Source organism: Melanotaenia boesemani, chromosome 3 (assembly GCF_017639745.1).
Source record: "Melanotaenia boesemani isolate fMelBoe1 chromosome 3, fMelBoe1.pri, whole genome shotgun sequence".
In the NCBI taxonomy this organism is placed as follows: domain Eukaryota; kingdom Metazoa; phylum Chordata; class Actinopteri; order Atheriniformes; family Melanotaeniidae; genus Melanotaenia; species Melanotaenia boesemani.
Window position 1 is genome coordinate 29,460,529 of NC_055684.1, and position 15,245 is coordinate 29,475,773.

The 15,245-nt window shown below is 37.8% G+C and overlaps 1 protein-coding gene across 2 annotated transcripts in view; it reads left to right on the forward strand.

Annotated features, from left to right (window-relative positions):
* Positions 1 to 15,245, forward strand: part of srgap3 (SLIT-ROBO Rho GTPase activating protein 3) — a 62,317-nt gene that overhangs the window by 24,067 nt on the left and 23,005 nt on the right. For both annotated transcript variants that reach the window (XM_041980485.1, XM_041980486.1), the window contains exon 4: positions 5,980 to 6,042. In XM_041980485.1, the coding sequence (XP_041836419.1) occupies positions 5,980 to 6,042 (63 nt within the window). The remainder of the gene's footprint in view (positions 1 to 5,979; positions 6,043 to 15,245) is intronic.

A 15,245-nucleotide genomic window follows, 5' to 3' on the forward strand; every position in this document is an offset into this window, starting at 1 on the left:
CTCTATACAGCGAGTAAAAGTTTTCCTAGTTGTCCTATCCCTTGCTCCGTCCATTTCTCTTTCTTTTTCTCTCTTCCTGATAAAGTTCACTTGCATTTTATTGATGAATTAGCCACAGTGCACATTCCAGAAAGCCAGTGTGTTGATAAGTAGTCACTAGCGCTTGACGCGATGCGTGACATGGAACTCAGCTTTAACGTGACCAAAGTTCTGAAAGCAGAAGTTGTGAAGTGCGGTTCTTCTGCCTCAGTATGCTACTGAGCAACAATGGCTCCAGGAATGTACATAATAAATGGCACTGTGCCATCAAAACGAGTCAGAAATCCAGAGTTTTAAGGTCAGAAATTTACGTTGTGACACTTTAACACTCCCACTACTAAAATAAGCAACAGGAAAATGTTTTCATCTCCTTGGCCTAGTGATAGGAAAAATCAAATACATCAAATGGGGGAGCAAGACATTAAAGGGTTAAGCAAATATATTAAAACAACAACTAGTGCCAAAGAAAAACTACAGAGTGAGAGTCAGGTAGTGGCAGCATTATGTACTTGCATTTACTTGAGCTCAGCATATGTTCAAGTGGGACCTTTTAATTCTTTATAATGTCTGGTGCTTTTATAATTAATAATCCAACATCTTTTATTTGCTGTATTTAAGATTACAGTGCTCTGATGTGAGCTCAGAAGTGCATAATGAATTTGCAAACGTAACAAGATCTTTCTAATTTTTCTGTGTATGGTTATAAATGTTGTGTACGTATGATAAAATAAAACAATGTGTATTTTTTTCTTTAAAATGATCCTTTCAAAGAACCAGTTGTTTATAGTGCTGGATTGTGAGTGAGTATTGATATTGTTGTATATGAAGCAAGCATCTGACAATGTTTTTTTTGCGTATCAGTTCAGATTTTTATGTCATTGTGTTATAAAGCCATGAATATCCAAATTTTCACATTGTCACCATTAATATTCAGATAAGAAAATGGCTGCAATTTTACAGTGTGACTTTACAGTGTCCAGGCTATGTACAGGGTTTTAAACTAGTGTCATTGAATTCAGTCCAATGCAGTCTATGAGCCCCGTCTGGTGTTAGTAAGCTCTCAGATGGAGCTGGTAAGCTGTCTGACTGTTGCATGGTCTACAGAGCTTTGAAAGCAGTTTAGGGAAAATGAACCAGACTCTCCCCCTTGGCACAAGTCTCTACACCCCCCTACTAGTGTGAACAACATCTGGCTCACTGTCAGCACATAGCAGGGATAACTGAGGCCTTATCCAAACATTAGAACCCCGTTTTCACCTTGCAGGCTTTCCTGTAGGTGAACAGCAGTCCACCTCCTAGACTTCATTCTGTGTTTGTATGCTTATCTTTGTCAGAGCTAAAAACAGAGAAACACTCCATTATTTTTGAGCCAGGTTCCCTCAGGTAGCTTCCATGTTTGGAAGATGAAGGGTACTGTTAGCTCTAGCTGGCTGGCTTATTGGTAATTTAATTAAAATATTGTGATGCACATTTGGTAAGAATTTTAAATTAAAATGAAAGTTTTGTTGCCGTCAAGCATAACTTGCATAACTATGTGATAAATATTTTGTTGAAACATTAGTCATCTGCCTTATTTATTATACTGGTATGTTCATTATGTTAGGATATTAAATGTTAGTGGGATGTGTTTTGCTGTTAAAATCCAATCATTTTCTGTGTATTATATCTTAAGGTTTGCTATGCCTCTGTGGAGAGGTTGATCAGAGTTTAAAGGGTGTGTTCAGAACAGCAAAAATGAAAATGGTTCTTAATAATCTAGTTAAATTAGAAATGTTCTGAAGGCATAATTTCTTACATGCATGCTCCTTTCTGCTTTATTATGATTTAATTTACAGAATACATTCATAAACCACAGCAGGTATGAATGTTTTAATTTCTTTCTTTTCGAAGAGGGAAGATTTTAAAAGTGTACATTCACAGATATTATTCTGAGGACTCTTACTGATATTCTGCAATAGCTCTTACAGTGTGTTGCATCACAGTTGTTCTCTTGCTGAATGAACCCTCCCTGCTCCCCCATAAGCCTCTGCAGTGCAGGCTGCAATCTGTCTCACCTCAGAGCTGCTGATGCATACAGATGCCGTTTGCCCGCTCGTGGAGCCTCTGAGGATGTATACTATGTATCGCGTTCTGTGCTTGTTTGAGCAGGACTTAATGTTTGCGCTCCAGGTACAAACGCTGCAAAAACAACAAATCCCTCCTAAGATCCCTACCAAGATTACTTTGTTTTCCTCTTTTAAGCATATTTTATAACTTAGTTAAAGAGAGCAGTTGAAGCAAGTTTTGTTTTTTTTTTATTTTTGAGTTTTTCTTACTTTTAGAGGCTAGTTTCCGACTCAGCGGTTTCATGTTTTTTTTCAAGCACAGTCATTAGAGTCGAGCAGGGTGTGGACAAGAAGGTTAACTTTCATTTATCTGTGGATCTCTCTGAACTGTGGGTGGATGCGGTTTGACAAATAGTGAGTGTGTTTGCATGTCTTGCTTATGTTGTGAGGACATAAATCAGTTTACTCCATCTCATTGTGGGGACCTGCCGCCTCCCTTCTGGAAACAATAACTAAATTATCATCAAGGCTTTTAGTTTATTTAGTTCTTTTTCAATGTAGATTTAATTGTGTTAAGTTTTAAAGTAATTATTTTGAATTATGCATGGGAGTGAGAGTAACCCCACGAAATTTGTGTGAACTGATATAGTTTATTCAGTTCCAACTGCTTCCTCTTGACTTGCTCTGCCAGAAACAATGCTGCTTTCATTTTGGAAATAACATTATACATTTCACTGAGTCATTATTCCAGTGGCAAAGGAAATGTCCTGGAAATATTATGTACAGAAGCAGAGTTAAAGAACTTTTTCTACTGTTTTAAACGTAATGCTTGTGCGGTATTGCAGTGAGTTAGCTGTACACTCATGAACTTCTCATCAAGGCTGTGTAAGCTGTTGCCTCAATCTCCCACAAACAAATGTTTCTGACTCATGAGCATGTTCTTATTATGAGTCATTGGTTTGATTCTGTTTCTCCAACACTTGATCTAAAATTACACCATAATAGTTAAATCCACATATTCTGTAAATGAGATATATGGATTATACTAATTTTTATGTTTACACCTCTTACAGCTATGCAGGATGTCACCGTCAGGCTGACATGAAGAAACAAAAGTCAAAAGACAGATGGCTCCTCTCATTTAGCTGCTTGTTAAATTCCTCTCTTTAGCATTTTTCTCCCTGTGATTTGGAAATCAAACTTGTGTCATCTAGAGTGTTTGAAATTCTGAAATTCCATCTTAAAAAGTGAGAAGCAAGTATGTACAGGTGTATTCTTTAAGTAATGCGAGAGTGGCATGTTGTTAATTACATTTAGAGTAAATGTCATGCTAATTTGACAGAGATAACAATCGGTGGAAGGTGTGGGTTGTATTCAGATTGATCCTGTTATAGGGGTGAGTTGCACATGGACATGGACCCATCAGCACCAGAGAAAAGAAAAACTATGTCCACAGTTGAGTTGCTAATGTTGTGTTTAGATGAGAGAAGTTGTGAGTGCAGAAGGCTGCTGGGTTAATCCATATGTTAGTTAAGATAAAAACAACGAGTCACTTCTGGCTAAAGCTAAGTATTATAAGTGAAGCAGTGCAGTGTATTTCCTGAGTGAGGGAACGTTTTATTGTGTTGTTTGATTCCTGGTAAAATGGTGGACTGGATTTGCTGGGTTGAACCATAAAGAGACCTCTTTTAACTTCAGGAGTTTTAGGAGAAATCACAGACAATTAATTGCTGTTCATCACAGCAGGAAGATTTCTGCAGGAAATGTGCTCTCCCTGACTGGAAATAAGAGGGAGGGAATGTTGGGGAACACTACTCTGAAACATTTCTAGAACATTTGAAGACTAAGAGCTTGAGAGACATGAGAAGATGGGACAATGTAGAAAAGTGAGTTGCTACAGGTAATTGAAGAACCTCACACATATGGTCGGCATACAAGTTACCTTTACCGTACTTATACAAGACAAAATGTTTATGGAGCATAATTAAATTTTATTTGTGGAGGACAAATTGATATTGTAAAGTAACTGAAATAAGTTGGAAGTATAAATTTGTGTTCAATTTAAAATGAAAAATATTGCCCCTATTTTAATTAAAAACACAGATCCAATAATCAGTACATGTACTGTACCCAAACATCCTGAAACAGAGATGCTATACTAGTGATTCAGACTTCTAATAAATATTTGGCTTGTGCAAAATAACCATTGATGAGCAGCTCAGTCATTTCATAAAGACCATTCTTCCCATGTTTGACTATGATGAAACAATCTACGGATATGCTTGCAAAGGAACTCTTCAAAAACTGTACACAATCTACCACTCTGCAATTCAATTTGTAACAAATGCTTCTTTCAAAACTCATTACTCTTGGCTTTACTCTCAGGTTAAATGGCCTTCCTTACACACTCGTGGCAATGTTCATTGGTTCACTCTCATCTATAAAACACTCCAAGGTCATTCACCTCCTTATCTAACACAGTTTCTGCACCCAGTATCAGCAGTCAAGTACAGCACGGTCTTCCCATCGTATCATGCTACACTTCCCCAAAACCAAGTGTCACTTTGATCAAATGTCTTTTAAGTGACTAGAACTTGTTACAAAAAATAGATGCTTTTATTTCTGTCTCTGTTTTTAAAAACCTTCTAAAGGAGGTTTTTAATGACACCTGTAAATGTTTTGCTACAGGTCAATTCCACTCGTGATTTATTGATATTTAGGAGCATTATTGTTTAATTTTTTTTAAAGTGCTTTCTGGAACTTGCCAGGCTTTGTTCTTAATGTTTTGCCAAGTAAAGTAATGGTTAAATCAATGTAAAATGAAATAAAAACATTTTACCTCTCACACACTCTTGTTTTCACTGTTGCTTAATTCTTCTTCTGGGCAAGGTGTGTCCTCTGTTTTACAACAGGAGGCAGGCTGGTGTTAATTACTGAAGTCAAACTGTGTGTGTGTGTGTTCATAAAGAATGAACTGTGGCTCTTGAGGAAAGAGTTTGGGTCTCTGGGGGACTCTTCAGTGAGATTTTAAACAAAACAAACTATAACTTTTTTGTTTTACATATAAAAATGGAAATATAGATGCTAAAACAACAGTAGAAAGTGTTTTTTTCCTCAGAGGATACCACACATTGTCTTTAATCCTTGACATAGTTTACAAATGTGAACATTCACACATGCACTCACTGGTGCATTTACACTCAAACATGGGAGTAATGGATGAAAAAGAGACTTTTAAAAAATAACTAAGTCTGAAAATGCAAGATGCAACATTGTGAATGTGCTTTTGCAGATGCATTGATTTTATCACTACTCGGTGACAAGTAGAGTTGGAGATCTGCTGAAATGAAATGTGGTTTTAATGTAACGATTATGTAAATATACATATAAAAAGTACTGCGATGGACTGGCGACCTGTCCAGGGTGTATCCTGCCTCAGCTTCCCTGCAACCCTGAATCGGAATAAGTGATATAGAAAATGAATAAATGAAAGGTACAGCACTGCTGTGCCACATTGTTGGCAATTTGATATATTTTTAATAAGGAGAATGGCCACATGCTTCTGCCCCTATATCACCCTCTGATATTAGTCTAAACTTTACAGCAGAGCTTGTTCATTGAAAAAATGAAGAAAATGTTAATCTGAGGTGACTCATTCATTAATTAGAAACTGTCCTGTTTGTGTGCTTGATAGAAAGTTTCAGCTTAACAGCTCGAAGGCGTCTCTCTAGCTGTTTCACTGGTCATCAATCCTGTAGTTGTGCAGACTTTTTATACAATTTGCAAAAGTTTTAGCGTCAGCATAATCAACCGAGTTTGGTCAATCAGGTCAATGCTGACAAATATAATTTGTTTTTCCTGACTCTTTATATCCCTCCTTCTTTTTGTTTTCCAGAGCAAGGACATTGGGATCCAGATGCACGAGGAGCTGGTGAAGGTGACAAATGAACTCTACACTGTAAGTAATAGACTGTATGTCCTACAGATTGATCTCTCACACTTCATCTCATCACTTAGCTCACCCAAACTCCTTTTCCTTTTTGTTTTGTCATTCTTCACTCTCAATTCTGTCTAAATTCTAAATTTCTCTCTGTAGAGCTTTTTTTTCAGGCAGATTCTTGTAACACATCTGGAAATGTTTTTCTTAAAAGTTTTTTTTTAAAAAATGAGTAAATAACCACCTCATTGCTGGGAGCAAGCTGGCTGGGCTGATTACTGTATGTACCAGCAGAATAAGACTCTTTCATTAATCTTCTACTTTCATACCAGCTCTGTTATTCACCTGCTAAAAAAACTGGTGCTTTTGTTAGTTTTGTCTTGAATAGTTATGAGGTTAAATTGAAGAGGCACTCATGGTATGTTTTTTTTTTTAAATCATGGATTATTCGTTACACTTGAGTGAAAAAAAGGGAGTGTTTTGAGTCATTTCTCAAGAATTTCTTGAATCTATTTAATACCTGCTTAGTATGAGTTGATGATGACTCATGATGAGTCAGAGCAGCAGAGTTGAGCAGTTTTAAGTGATGAAAAACTAAATATATGGGACAGTTTTTGGGCACAAATCACTTTCCCATCTTGTGGCCCTTTAGTTTTGATCCCATTCAAGATTCAAGGATTCAAAAAGCCTGTTGTGTTTAAAAAAAAAAAAAAAAAAAGTCATGTTAAAACATGTTTGAGTTGAGAATTTTTAAGGAGAACAAAGAAGCAGATACATCATGAGCATCTTGTTTCCACAACACTGGACTTGCTCATTCATTTTAGGTCACCTCTTCCAGCTCAGCTACTTTTGTTAAATCTGATGCCACCACTTTGCTTTGTTGTGAGTATGTAGTCAGAATAATGACCAACGTCTCCACTGATACAACATGCTCTGTGTGTCTCTGTCACTGATTCATGCTTCTTTCAGCTGAGGAATGGCAGCTCTAATAGTTTCTCTTAAAAAATACATGTATTTTCCGAAGACATTGCAGCACATTTTATCATATTTTTTTCACAGCAAACAGCTCTATGGTGTCCCACATCTGGTTCCCATCTGTTCTGATATAAAGTAAAAACTCTGAATGCATTTTTGGATGGATGTTTCCTGTCGTGCTTTGCAGCTAGAGTTTGATGGCTTTATCTGAAAAGAAAACACTTTTATTGTAAATAAAATTGTCTTCATGGTTACTGTTTTTTGAACTGAAATGTCAGCAGCTTCAGTGAGTGAGAGTAAACACAACAAGGACAGCATTAATGAAGGTAGCACATGTCCCAAACCCACATGTTCTTGGTTGTGTTTTAAAAAGGGGCGTAGCACATGCTGTGTTGCTATAGCACCATCACATAGCACAAACAATTGCAATATTTTATTATTGTAAATGCTCCATCTGTGAATTAGCTATTTTTGGGTCCTGTGTGCTGTGTTTATTCTAGATTGTATTAACTAGATTGTAAAAAATGGGGATTTCCTTGAGGAGACCCTTAGAAAGATGAGCGTATGTCAGGGATGAGAAACGGTACTGCTGCTGCACTGATATGCTCACACAAAACTCTTACTGAGGATGGCTTCGTGCCCAAACCTGGACAAGGTCCAGGCAACTTCAGCAATCTTCTGCCCCCTGAGGTGAAACAGAAAAGACAGCAGAGCGGCCTTACATGACTTATTCATCTGTGCAGTGTGATTGGAGTGAAAACACCAAAGGGCAGAGCTGGCAGCTTTCCCTGATCACACCATCTGTAGACTTGGACCCTATACCAGACTGTTATGAGCAGCATGTGTTTATCAATGCATATGTGTTGCTGTGTTTGACGCTCTCGGCCACCTTTTTGTAAAGAATTTCAGAAGGTTATGCTGTTCAAACACTTTCAGTCTGATTTCTAGTGTATACATGCTAGCTTGTTTTTATCTATTTTACCCATTCTGGCTGCTCAGTAAATCTCAGATGGTCTCTTTTCTCATGCTCCACTTGGCCCTTTTTGCTGTCTGGCTGAAAATTAAAAATCTAAATGTTGACCTTCAGCCTTATTCCATCTAAATGGGAGACAGACTGGGCAGGTTTTGTATAAACTCGTAGATGTGGTGGAAGATTAAATTCTGCATCAGTGCAAATTTGTTTACTCCAAGATTAATGGTCTCATGCTAAAGTGGAGATATTTTCACTTGAAATATTTATTAGGAATGATTTTCCCACTCTAACCATTAGAAAAATGACCCATTGCAACATTTGCAATTAATAGCTGTAAATTACGTGTTGGAAGCTTCTTCTTTAATTACCATATAACATGTAATGGATTGACAGTACACAGACAGGCTTAAAAGTTTAACTCATAAGACTGACCAATTTCCTAATGACCCACAGGTGTAAAAGTAATGGTGTGCGTTGTAGAGGATCATAAATGGTATTTTATGACTGGACTCTTGTTAGTATTTAATTGCACAGAAAGAGCCGAATCAATAGTGTGACCATGTGGAGATTGCCTCCTGGTATTTTCTCACACGTTTCACTGGCTGCCAAAAAACATATACTCTAGCTGTGGGCCGCAGCTATTGTTCAGATATTGTTTCAACTTTGATACTGCAGAGGGTGAAATAAGTAGAGATCCTTTCATCTGGGGTTTGACATTTACGCCACCTCTGAAATGAAACCTGCATGAAAGGTCGGAGACAGTCACTTCCTGACGATGCTTTCAGTACATGTCAGTGAAATTTGGTTTTCTAGGCTTCTGCTTGAGTTAATTTCCTGCTGTACAGACTTAATATCCCTCTGGGATCAATAAATATTCAGCTTATCTTATCTCTCTGATCTACCACCTTGTGTCTGATGTCTGCTCTTCAGTTTCCTCTTTTGTTTACAACACAGATTCTAAAGCTCAGTTCCAGGTGGAGTGTGTTGGAGTAGCTTTCAAATAAATGTTTCTGTACGTTTTCCTTTGTTTTTCTTCCACTAATATGTCGGAGCTACATAGCACTTTATTAGGTACACCCTGCTAGTACTGGGTTGGACCCACTTTTGGCTTTAGAACTGCTTTAATTCTGCATTTCAACAAGGTGATGAAAACATTCCTGAGGTTTTGCTTCATATTGACACGGTAGCATCACACAGTTTGTCGGTGCACATCCTTGATGTAAATCTCACGTTCCACCACATCCCAAAGGTGCTCTATTGGATTTAGATCAGGTGACTTTGGAGGACATTGGAGTACACTGAAGTCACTTTCATGTTAAAAAAAAATCCAGTTGGAGATTATTTAAACTTTGTGACATGGTGGTCATATAGGGATGGACATGGTCAGCAACAAAACCCAGGCTGGCTGTAGTATTTCATTGATGCTCAATTGATACTAAGCGGCCCAAAGTATGCCAAGACAATATACACCATACCATTACACCACCACCAGAAGCCTGAACAACTTATACAAGACAGTATGGGTTCATGCCTTCATGATTTAAATTCTGACCTTCCATCTCGATGTGGAGCTAAAATTGAGACTCATGAGACCAGGCAACGTATTCTAATCTTCCATAATAATTATCCAGATTTGGGGAGCCTGTGTGAATTGTGGCCTTAGTTTCCTGTCTTAGCTAACAGGAGCAACACCTGGTGCGACTTATCTGCTCCAGTAGTCCATCTGCTTCAAGGTTCAACCTGGTATGCATTCAGAAATGGTATTCTGCATAACTTGCCTTTCTTTCGCCTCAAACCAGTCACCCCATTCTCCTCTGACAATAAAAAGGTATTTTTGTACACAAAACTGGCAGTAGCAGGATTTTTCCCCCCTCAGGCAATTCTCTGAAAGCTGTAGAGATGGTTCTTCATGGAAATCCAAGTAGTTTAGCAGTTTCTGATACACTGAGACCAGAATCCCCATTTTGAATCACACGTCGTTTTAACTGTGTCTACATACCAAGATGCAGAGTTGCCACCATTTGATTGACTGATTAGCTAGTTGTGTAACCAAGTGATTGAAAAGGTGTAATTAATAAAGTAACCAGTAAGTGTATGAGTTAGGGGATTGGTAGAGTGGTTGGTAACATTGTGTTGTGCTTCAATAGTTTAAGTTAACTTTTTCTTTTTGACAGCACTCCTCGCCACTCTAAATTAGGAGCTATCTATGGTGTTCCATCCATTCAGCATTGTTCTAGAAATATGTGGAATAATTAAGGTTTTAGCAGTTACAGTATCTGCATGTGCATTGAAGCACAAATTAATCAGAAATTGGTTTTATAATGTCCATGGTAATACAGGTGAAACAAAAAAAAAGTAGAATATTGCACAAAATTTTATTTATTTCAGTAATTCAACTTAAAAGGTAAACTAATAAATAGACTCATTACATGCAAAGTGACATATTTAAAGCATTTATTCATTATAATTTTGATGATTTTAGCTTACAGCTTGTGAAAACCACTGACCATCTGAAGAATATCGTCATGCATATGAACTCAGTACTTGGTTTAAACCCCTTTTGCAGAATTTTGTCTCGGTGCGGTGTGGCATGGATGTTATCAGCCTGTGGCACTGCTGGGGTGTAATGGAAGACCAGGATGCTTCAATAGTGGCCTTCAAATTATTTAATTTCTTTTTTTTGAGGCTTTTAACTCTTCTTTATTTCATGTGTCTCATCTTTCTCTTGGCAATGCCCCATTGATTTCCTACAGGGTTCAGGTCAGGAGAGTTTGCTGGTCAATCAAGCACAGTAATCCCTTAATCATTAAACCAGGTTTTGGTTCTTTTGGAAGTTGGCAGGTGCCAAGTCCTGCTAGAAAATAAAGTCATCATCTCCAAAAAGCTTTTCTGCTGAATGAAGCATGAAGTGCTCTAAAATATCCTGGTAGACGGCTGCGTTGACTCTGGACTTAAAGCACAGTGGACAAACACCGGTAGATGACATAGCTCCCCAAATCAACACAGACTGCCGAAACTTCACGCTGCACTTTAAGTGTTTGGATTATTGTCTCTCCAGACTCTGGGACCTTGATTGTAAAATCAGATTCAATATTTGCCTCATCAGAAACAAGTACTTTGGACCACTTCTCAACAGACCAGTTCTTTAACCCAGGTAAGATGCTTCTGACTTCTTTTGTTCAGGAACGGCTTAACAAGAGGAATACGACATTTGAAGCTCATGTCCAGGATCCGTCTGTGTGTGGTGGCTCTCGAAGCACTAACTCCAGCCTCGGCCCACTCCTTTTTGAGTGGCCTTTTCCTGACGGTCCTCTCCGGGCTGCGGTCATCCGTGCTTGTTGTGTACCCTTTTCTTCCACACTTTTCCCTTCCACCCAACTATTTATAGATGTGCTTTGATTCAGCACTTTAAAAGCATCCAACTTCTTTTGTAATTACCTTTTGAAGCTTTCCCTCCTCCCGGAGGGTGTCATTAATAGTTTTCTTCACAACTGTCAGGTCAGCAACCTTCCACCATGATTGTGAATTCAACTACAGTAAAATAGACTGAGCAGGTGTTTTGGATTAATTAGCTGATTAGAGTGTGGCACTTAGAGACTACAACATTGAACCTTTTCACACTATTCTAATTTTCTGAGATTTAGATTTTTGGGTTTTCATAAGCTCTAAGCCATAATTTCCAGAATTCTAACATATAAGTGCCTAAAATGTCTCACTTTGCATTTAATGAGTTTATATAATTTATTAGTTTACCGTATTTAGTTTAATTTCTGAAATAGATTAAGTTTAGTGAGATATTCACATTTTTTGTTTCACCTGTATGTTGATGTTTGGGATAAAAATAAAGAATGAGGATGAAAAATTATTCTAGACTATAATTTTAACTAAGTAATGCTTCTTGCCATAGCTCTGAATATGTTAAGCTGAGACAAATATAATTCTTCTTTCCTGCCTTTTCAAAGCACCATCTACAGACATGTGGGAAAAGAGAACATACACACTATTGGGGCATAAAATATATGAATAAATGAATAATAAAGACAATCATCTGGTCCTTTCCAGGCCTTAAAATAACAAATGGCGATGAAAACAACACAGCATTGCACTGTATCATTATTTATTTACAAAACAAAGCCAAAATGAAGAAGCAGTGTTTGAAAGCCTAAGTACACCATATGATTCAGTAAGATGTAGTTTAGAGCTATTCACTTTGGTCCCATGAGGGCTGCAGTCCTGCAGGTTTTCAATGTGTCCCTGCTCCAACACATCTGACTCAAATTAAATTAATCCGACAGCCTGTGATATTCTACACAATGAGTCATTAATTTGAGTCAGGTGTGTTGGAGCAGAGAAACATAGAAAACCTGCAGGACTGCGGCCCGTGTAGGACCAAGTAAAAAACCCTATAGATGCACATTTAGTTGCAATAACTTTGTGATAATATTCTGTATGATGTTATCAACACATTGACTGATTTAAATGTCTCCTTTTTGTAAATAATCTTTGATGGAAATGACCTTATTACATTTTCTAAGTTGATGCTTCTGAAAGATCAATGTTGATGTCTTTCCTTCTTGGCATTGTGTTAAAACACACCGTATTGCTTCAGACCAGCAAACTGCAAAAAACAAAAATCAAGTGCATTCTATCAACAGCACCTGGCTGCTCCTTAGCCTCTTAATTTGTATGCAAGCAGTAAAAATGGTTTTGTTCAATTAATGATAATGCAGTATAGTATGTCATGCCCTATCCACGTGAGGTTTAATTTGGCTAATTCTCGGAGCTGATAAGGACCTTGTGTTTATTTATTTTATAATGTCCTGATAATTAAAATCTCAGAATGAACTGTTTTTTTCACATAACCTCACATTTCTGTCTACCCATTTCCTACACCTGCTCCGTTCCATATCAGGGTAACAGAGGGGTTGGAAGCCCACCCCAGCTGCCACTGTATGAGAGGCAGGGTACTACAAGAGCAGGTCATCATTCTCTCACAGCCTCACACAACTTATCATGCAGAAATAATAGTTTAGGTGCAGCAAATATGACCCAAAGATAAAGTGGTGTTGGAACACATTTCTCTTTTCAACCAGGCAGTGAATTTTTACAGTCATTATTAAACGAGTTGTAAATTAAACTGTCCTTTGCCTTGTTGTTCTATGTGATATGTAGCTTGATGCAATACAAGCTAGAGCTGCCACCATTCCTCTTATTTTCATTTCTAAACCATTGTTTGTGATTGTCACAAAGGTTTTATTAAACTGTGGCATTAAATCTTCTTTAAGGATGCTTATTTACTCTATTTCTTGTGTTTTTTTCTCTTATTATCAGTCCTACAGCATACACAGATTATTTTCTGAAGAAAAATGTTTACGCAAATCTTTATTTTTTTCTAAATACATTTTTACATGTTTTTATTAAATTGTTAGCAGCTGAAAGATATACTGATTATGTTGAATGGATATATGCACTTTTTAGAAAAATTCCCAGCCACTCTCCCCCCTGTGTCTTTTGCTGAATAGTAAAGCAGTCCTGGGTTGTTGTCATAGTATTTCACTATACACACACCTCTTGGAGACCCAGCTGTAGCTCAGTCTTCCTGCAAATTACTTTGTCTTTAGCTGCAGGTCCTTTAGTCAGATGGTTCAAAGTTGCACAAAATTTTAGTACATTTTTAGAGGAATGACCGCCTAGGGATGAAGGGAGAGAATGTTAACCTAGTTTCTGTTGTCAAGGAAAAGCTGATGTATATTGCAGTTTCACCCTGAAAACAGGTAAGTTGTTGTTCTTGTTATCCAAAGCATTCCTGTGCTGCCTGGAAAAGACTCTTTTAGCACACAGTGGGGACTAAATAGGGCCTCTTCAAGCAGTATAATAGTTGGAGGTCAGTAAAAAATGATAGATGTGAGTGACCCAACAGAATATGTTGATGTGCAGCGTTTAGTTACAAGTAACCCTGCTGTGTAAGTATATCACCAAGCGAGCATTACTTTTTTCATCACAGGAAACAAATGAATTACTGTTTATGTTGACTGTCAAATATCCTGAGGTATTCGTAGAAAACCATTTATGCTTGAGCTGTTTGAAGATGCATTGCACATCTGGACATTACTTTACAAGGTTTAAAAACAGGCCCCAAAGAGGAGAACCTCTCAACAAGCATCTGGGATGGATTATAACAGATTAAGGGTGCTTCTGCCTTGTCTAATAAGAGTTCTGTGTCACTTTAGTCTTGTCATCATCATGTAGACATGGAGGGGAGTAGATGGTGCGTTGGGAGAAGATTAAAAGTTTAGAGATTAAAGTGAAGACGTAATTGCAGAGAATTTTGGAAACTGTGTTTACATTCTTCAGACACACTGTTGAGGCCAGACAAGGTGGAATGAGGAAGGAATAAAGGCCCAATTTGGAGATTTGACAACCAAGACAAAACTGCTCACAACCATGGGCCCCTGGATCCTGGATCCAGTTATATAATCCACATGTAATGACATCTGTGTTGTACTAACACCTCAAACTGACCCTCTAAGCTGCCATAAAAAGGCTAAAATCAAACCAGACGCAGAAAAGAGATCTTTAAAAAAAAAACAAAAAAAACAAACCAGAAGTCTCCACTGTAAGGAGGGGATAAGGATATATGTTCAAGTAAGTGCAATATAGATGTTGTTATTTTTACTGATTGCATAAGCATTGATGTTCTAGACTTGTGAGTTGCGTTAGTATAACAATTGGTCCATGAAAGCAGTACTACTGATCTTTGGCGCCCCTTAACGAAGGCAAATGCAACATCCGTCTTGCATCGTACCTCTACTCTGAGCTCTTGCAAGCCATTAAAATTCAGTCCATTGTTGACTCTTGGCTTATCTCTTGTGCTGTTTTTTAAAATTTTTTTTCTTCTTTTCTTGCTTCAACTGATAATGTCCTCGGGTTTCTTTGCTGACATTACCCTAAACAGTCCGTGTGCCGACATCCAGTTGCTACCATGAGGCGTGGTGCCATAACGCAAAATGCACCAATCAAGTGATGTTCCCACCTGGAAAAAAACATAGTTGTGCAGTTTGTCAGCTCTCGGACACTGCAGGGCAATAACAGCTCCAGGAATGTGAATTACGAGTGTCAGTGTGCTATTAACATGAGTCAAAAGGACTGAGGTTTAAAGTCAGAGAAGTGTGTAGTGTTGCTTTAATATATTGATGTTTAGTGTTCCAGTGATATGCTTTCAACATTGGGTTATTGTAACTCTGAATTAGCCAAGGATATCTCTAGCTAAATTTAA